General features: G+C 49.0%; 1 protein-coding gene and 1 pseudogene across 2 annotated transcripts; one reads left to right on the plus strand and one right to left on the minus strand.

Moving 5' to 3' along the window:
- Positions 1-2,362: 2,362 nt before the first annotated feature.
- Positions 2,363-2,434, plus strand: H257_14709 (annotated as a pseudogene). The gene has a single exon. The product of its transcript is annotated as a tRNA-OTHER (tRNA).
- A 349-nt stretch (positions 2,435-2,783) lies between these two features.
- H257_14710 (hypothetical protein) lies at positions 2,784-6,887 on the minus strand (the record flags this gene model as incomplete). The annotated part of the gene is made up of 11 exons (XM_009842602.1): positions 2,784-2,939; positions 2,989-3,133; positions 3,166-3,293; positions 3,564-3,773; positions 4,560-4,934; positions 5,006-5,181; positions 5,229-5,437; positions 5,505-5,650; positions 5,708-5,761; positions 5,824-6,006; positions 6,651-6,887. The coding sequence occupies 11 exons, from the start codon at positions 6,885-6,887 to the stop codon at positions 2,784-2,786; spliced, it is 2,019 nt and encodes a 672-aa protein (XP_009840904.1).
- Positions 6,888-7,067: the final 180 nt, after the last annotated feature.

The following is a 7,067-nucleotide window of genomic DNA, read 5'->3' on the forward strand; positions in this document are numbered from 1 at the left end:
GTGATTTTGCAAATTGAAATATCCTTGTGAAAATTCCTGGTCCTGTACCTGAGGTCTTCATTTCATATGCAGTCAACAATGCGCAATCTAAAGCGTAGCTACACCATCACAACGAAGCTGAAGGTGCTAGGACTTTTGGGCACCGACCAACAAGTGTCTGGCATGATAAGCATTCCACGTCGCACCATCCGTACGTGGGTCAACCAAAAACGCGACATCCTTGCGTAAGACCGGAACAAAAAACGAATGAAAGTTGATCCAGGTGGGCGTCCCGAGTGTCTCGTTGACTATATTAACCAAATGCGAGCCCAAGAACGGGCGCTAACAACGTCGCTTCTCATTAACTGGATTAAGAGGCACCAGGCGGCTTGGCTGCGTTCCTACATCGCACGCAAGAAACCCGGCACCGGGTACCAAGGGCTCCTGCGACTGCTGCAGCGCTTTTGTCGCCGCCATGGATTTAGGCGTCAACGACCCGGCAAACAGAAGCACAAACAATCCGTCCTAAACGAAGTGCGTGATGATTTCGCTGCTGAGTTCCACCAGCAGTACCACGGCTTTGGTCACGATTGCGTCTACAACGTGGATGAGACCGGGTTCTACTATGACATGCCACCCAAGTACATCTGGTCTGCTCGCGGTGCCGACGCGATGATATCAAATGGCATCAATGTAATCCTGCTCGACAAATTTCAGTCTCATGTGAATGATGCCTCGTACCACATTGTCGAAGAAGAGCTAGGCAGCTTCCTGTCGCGATTCCCCCCAATGCTACGTCCATCTGTCAGCCACTGGATTTTGGTGTGATGGCTATATTCAAGCGTTACCTTCGGGTCGAGTGGCTCACCGAGGAGATGATCGATGGGGAGGACGGCGACGATTTCGACACCCCGACAGCCACTGAGAAGAGGAAATCGATGGTGAAACGTGCCATCGCCGCGTGGGGCCGTGTGACAGCTACCGAGATTCGCAACAGCTTTGTGAAAGCTCTACCATCTATTGAGGAGTAAATGAACATACAATGATTTACCCTTGTTGGCGATGTCATAACCTCAATCTTGATCGAATATAATTGTGAGTATTTTATAATTTTAGAAAAACTAAACTTGATTTTAGTAATGCAATACTCAAATTAATATAGTTTTGGGAAAAGCCTGACACTACCCGGGAATTGAACCCTGGCCCCTTCCTCTATCCTCTTGGATGCCGTCACACTAAACCGTTGCGCCACTACGTCAGTGCTACTACTATCTACGATGTTGGCTCGTAGTTACTGTCATGATTGGGATATGCCTTGTAAGATCGGATCTTGAGCAAGTTGGACTAGTCTAATTTTCCAAGCTCATCCACCTGTAAATATTTTTTTATAACCTGCAATAATATAGCAATCGAACTTCGCAGAACGTTAGCCAATAAAATCGCGACAATTCCCAACCTCTCAAAGGCAACTGGTGGCGTATCCTCGGACTCCGGTAAGTGGCAAAAATGCAACCAATTTTTGGAAGTTATCCCCATCTGTTTCACTCGTATCAGTATAGTTTCTTCTATATATTCCATTGTGCCACACTGCGCCAGTTCGGGCAAGACAGAAAATTGAAAAATTCCCTCATTAAAATAGTTTTGACCCCAAATCTGTTTCAATAAGTGATCAATTGACTGTCCACTAGAATTGGCTAAGACATTCCTCCGCGAGGGCCGATACTAGAACCACATGTTGTGGAACCGCTTCGCCAATTGTAACGCGCCTGCTCGACCAGGGGCGGTGTGTAATCTTCGGTTTTTACTTCGCTAAATGCTTCATATGGTGTACGTCATCTATAAACTACCAACTTTTCACAAAATTTTCTGACTTCTATTTCATATTCATTACTCAAAATTTCAGGAAATTGAGACGACAGATCTCAATGTGGTGAAGAAATTCTACGTCTCAGATTCAAATTTGGTGATGAATTGGTCCAAAAATAGATATTTAGCTTGGATATTTGGCCATAGGTGTGGCCGCTGAGATGTATCTTGAATTTTTATGTGACTCTTATCTGTATAATATCCGGAGGCACTTGGGACCTTTAACCTCCCACTGCAGTGATAAAACGCATGAAATCGGCATTTAACGCATTTTGTTTTTGGTTTTAACTACATTAATTGTACGTTAAATAATAAAACCTCCACTCTTTGATTTGGCCAGTTGGAAGTTTTTCGATGATGTGTACCATACTAGTACCTCGTACAACGACTAGCGATGCCGTTAACCCTGGAGATTTAGCATCGTATGTACCAAGGGGGTAGGACGGAGCCCCAGATTACAGGACTACGGGCGAAAAGTTGTATCCGGATGTAATAATTCACTTATTGAAACAGGGGAGAGAAAATAGCTCAGTGGTAGAGCATCGGTTTCTTAACTCAAAAGTCGTGGTTTCGATCCCCGGCTTCCCCAGATTATTTCGGCAAAGATTCATTCATCCCTCCCCTGGGGAATCCGGAAAACAAGGGCTGCATACGAAGACGGGGACCGAACTTCACAGCCACTAACTTCGCATTACTCACGCTTTGGTCCTAAACATCGTGCTGATATCGTGCTGATAACACAAATTAAAAACGAAGAATGAAAAAAATTAAATTATCCTTTCGGCCATTATCGAGTACATCGGAATTTCGAACATGACAATGCAAAGAACAATTCATATCACTACAACACACACCCCAAGCCATGTCATCGCCATGACACATAGGCCTTCGCTTCACTACTTCGCCGCAATTGCTCGCTCAATCGCATTGGTCATTTTCTAGTGGTCTTCGGCATTCTTCTTTGCCAACACATACGCTTTGACCACTACTTGGCATTTACGCATTAACTTCTTGAGCGGCTCCCATGATGATTCGATGTCTTCAAAGCCTTCCCAGAACACTTCCACCATGAAGTCGCTCACATCCGGTAAAAACTAGTACAATGCCTTGCTTGGATACATGTTCAAGGAATTCTTCTGGGACTTCAATGCTCGCTTCCGCATACATCTTCACACGTGACGTTTGGGCTTCGCGTTCTTCATGTGTCACGGAGAATTCACCCACTGACTTGACGCGGTACGAGCCGACCCATGTAATGAGCAGTTTGGGATGGTAGCGCTCATCCACCCTTTCCCATAGCACGTAGTCACCTTCGGTCACGCGGCAGGCGTCGAAAGTTCTGTGGCTTTCGCCGCCTTGCTCGTTTGTTGCTCGTTGCGATTCAGCACTTCCTTGTGCATCGCATGCAAAGTTGTTCGCAGTTCGTTGATGTTCTTCTGGATGTCCTTCTGTTGTCACTTGACTTCGCAGAGATCCTTGTTCACGCCCACCACAACGACGTCAAAATCGCTGGGTTGAGGGCCGTGAAGAGTTCCATGGGGCCTTCTTGGATAATGCCACTGCCGGAGTTTGGTTAAGGTTGGACTGCACCACCGGTAGGAGGTAGTCCCATTCCTTCTCATCTAACTGGTAGCCTCGTAACATCTTGGAGGATGTCGCTATTCATGCGTTCCACTGTGCCGTTCCGCCATGGACAATAGGCCAGTGTGAGGTCGCACCTTAAACCTGTGCGCCAACGCCTTCATTGCCACGATCTTGAAGTGGGTGCCCTGGTCACTGACCCAGACTCGTGGTATCCCAAACCGCTTCGACCAGTCCACCAATGCATCAACACACACTTGACTCGTCGGGTCATCACAGGCCACCAACTCGCAGTAGTGTGTAAGGTCGTCCTTCAGCACCAATACATACTTGGCGCCGCTGTAGGCCTCCCCATGTATAGGTAGTCGAAGTGAATTCCTTCGTTGCGTTCCTTTGCGTGCCATCTCGGTTCATACGGTCTGTGGACCACCCTTCCCCCTTTCACATGAGGGCACAGTAAGCATCCCCAGAGAAATTCCGCGGCTCGATCAGCGAGGTGGTCAAGGTAGAATAGGCGCCTAATCGAAACCACCAGTGCCACGTGGCACGGTGTCCTATGCTGCCACAGTGGGCAACGACCATGATCCGTTAGATCAGGTCGTCGGCCGCAGTTGGTATGGTGCAAGTCACCTAAAGACTACAAATAAATGCATTAACTTTCGACAGCTATTCCAACTTTGTATTGATATTATTTAGGAAAATATAACGTAATAACGATAGAACTGGACAAGCCCAACAGAAGTTACGGTTCAGATTTTCGATGATCGAGTAATAGAATTTAAACCAACCGGCCTTTTTGTACGGAGATATATGTAACCAGGTACATTTTGGCGATATCAAGTATATCTTGTTCTTTGTATACATCACTTATCCGTACGAACGTTTTCATTGTATCCGAATTATTCACAATGTTTAACCTAATTACCAGGTAAAAAACGTAACTAATAATGATTTAACGTCAACATTTCGTGGGTTTAACTTAAAGAACCGAGGCGTTTAATAGTAAAACGTATCCTCCTGAGGATGGCCGATCTGTAGTCTTTAGATGACTTGCACTATATCCATTGGCGACCGTCCACATTCCATAGCTCGCCATCATTCGTCGTCCTGGGCGGTCGTTCACTCGCATGCACCTGGCGGATGTCGTCGACACAGGGCCACACAAAGTCGTCGTTCAAAGGGTGCAGCTTTCGTTGTGGTCGTGCCGCTTTCTTCGTCTTTGTCAGGCGCCGTTTCTTCGTCCAATTATGACCACGTCGGACGAGTACACGTTTCGTCACCAGAATTGGAGTCGGTTGTCCCCAACGACTCATCATGTCCACCCAGACGTTGTGGACAACGATGTGGACAATGTCATAGCGGTAGCCGCCAATAATAGCTGCCCACCGCATGAGCTTCCCGCGGGTGCGTGCTTTCCACTCTTCCCCGGGGGCAAACACATGGAGCAGGCTCTTGTGGTCGCAGTACATGCGAAATCCAGTAGGTCGCACCAGCAGGTAGTTGAGCTTCTCGCACGCTCGTGCAATCGGGCACGCTTATACAGTATTACTGCCCATTACTTCTACGCGGGCAAACATACCGACTGACATAGGAGTAGCTCATGGTGTTGTTCTTGGATCGCTGTCGCTTTGTTGAATTCCACCACTTGCGTAACCACAATTAACCATGAATAGTCGGTGGCATCCGTAAACAGGCACATCGTTGCATTTTCACGAAGGTGAGTTAGTTCAACCGACGCCCGTAACTTGGACTTCACTGCATTGAACGTTTTTTTTCGCCGTCGGTTAGTTCCAAGTGAACACCAGACGCGATGCGTTTCTTCTTGCCCTTACCCTCGAGGGCCTTAGTCAAGCACTGCTGGAGTAGGTCCACCGTCTGTGCATACTCGGTCATGGAATCCCGCAACCAATGGACTGAACACACAAATTGTTGAAAGTCGCCCGCGTTCGTAGGGTAGGCAACGGCACACAAGTGCTGGATCCGTTCCGGGTCCTGCTTGACGCCTTCGCCGCTGATAATGCGCCCACACCACTCACTTGACCTCATGAGTATACAACTTGGTTTTGAATGGACTCAACATGAAGCCGAAGTGCGCCACTCGATTAAAGAATTTCTCGAGGGCCACCACATACGCCTCAAGATTCTCGGCGTATACAAAGATGTCATCAATCCAGATCAGCATGTTCTTAAACAGCATGTCCTGATAACACTCCTCGTTCGTGGACTACACGTAGAGCGCGTTGTCCACATGACCGTGCATCACCCTGTCGGAAGTATACACGCAGCCATTGAGCATGGACGACAGCATGTCCCAGTTGTCTTCGTGCAGCGGGAACTGCCAGAAGCACTTGGGCAGGTAAAAAAAAACCATTGCCTTCATCTCCCCCAGTTTTGGACGATGGTTGCCTGGAACGGCATGGTACCGGCCTTGGGCTTGATCGTGGAGTCGACGACCCGGAAGTCGTTCGTCAAACGGTAGTTCTTTAACATGTCGTCGTCTGTCCACTGGTCTGCTGCCTTCAGTGTCTTGCGGCCATCGGGCTTCAGGACGGGGTTCACCGGACTGCACCATGCGCTTAGCTAGTTGCACTTGATGACACCCGCATCGCAAAGTTCTTTGGCAAACAGATTAAAGAACCACTCTTAAAGGAGTTGTGCTTCCGACCTTACTTAGGGGTCACCTTCAATGGTTTCACCCTTGCTGGGGATCATACCCATCGAACTTGAGCCGCTATATGTCAGGTTTTGTAAGGACACGCCACAAACCTTGCACATTTTGGATTGGAAATTGGTTATCGATGGCCTCGTTGATAAGGTCTTAGAGTGCCGCTTCCACCTCGTCCTTGGCTTCGGGAAGTTGGGTCTTGCTTGCCTTGATACGGAGGGTGGAACGATAGGTGAGGTGTATTAAGGAGCTTATACAGGCAAAGCGTCTTTAAGTGTGAGGATCAACCGGGGTTGAAGGCGAGGTCGCCGTCGAGAAAATCGTATAGGGTGGCGATATCGCGTGGGGGGAGTGGCGTGTTGTGTTTGGTAGGGGGAGACGAGAAATCCCGTGCGAGGTCTGGCGCGCGTTTGGATAAGAAGTCCGCGGCTTGATTGCCGTCTCGGAGGCGATGAACCCATGTGCAATGAAAATGTGCGGCTCATTCACGTGCTGAGCGGTAGAGTTCGCGCAGGCCGGGATGCCTAAGGCGGTATATTCCTTGCATCTGGCGTAGAACGAGCTGACTGTCTCCAAAAATGGTGAGGTGCGTGAAACCCATGTCCGCGGCAAGCTGGAGGCCGTGAATCAAACCATCGTATTCGGCGATGTTGTTCGTGGTCGGTGCCGGGAAGTAGTGCGCAGTATACTCACAAAGTAGCGGCTCGGCAGGGGGCATTGCGACCGCTCCGGATCCGCCACAACCTTCGCCCATACGGGCAGCTCCATCGAAAAACACCACACCGTCCTTACGCATTGGGGTCTGTCCGCGTGGAGGAGAGGGGCGGGTGGGCTAAGAAGAGACTGCACCGAAAGACTAGGTCCTGATACAGGTCCGCGCGGAGGCGGTGTCGTCGTTGGGCGTGGTAGGTGGTTAAGGCGTGGAAATGCGCCTGGAGGAGGTAGGGGAAGGAAACCGGCGGCGGGATACGGCTGG

The sequence above is a fragment of the Aphanomyces astaci genome, assembly GCF_000520075.1.
Source record: "Aphanomyces astaci strain APO3 unplaced genomic scaffold supercont1.61, whole genome shotgun sequence".
NCBI lineage: Eukaryota > Oomycota > Saprolegniomycetes > Saprolegniales > Verrucalvaceae > Aphanomyces > Aphanomyces astaci.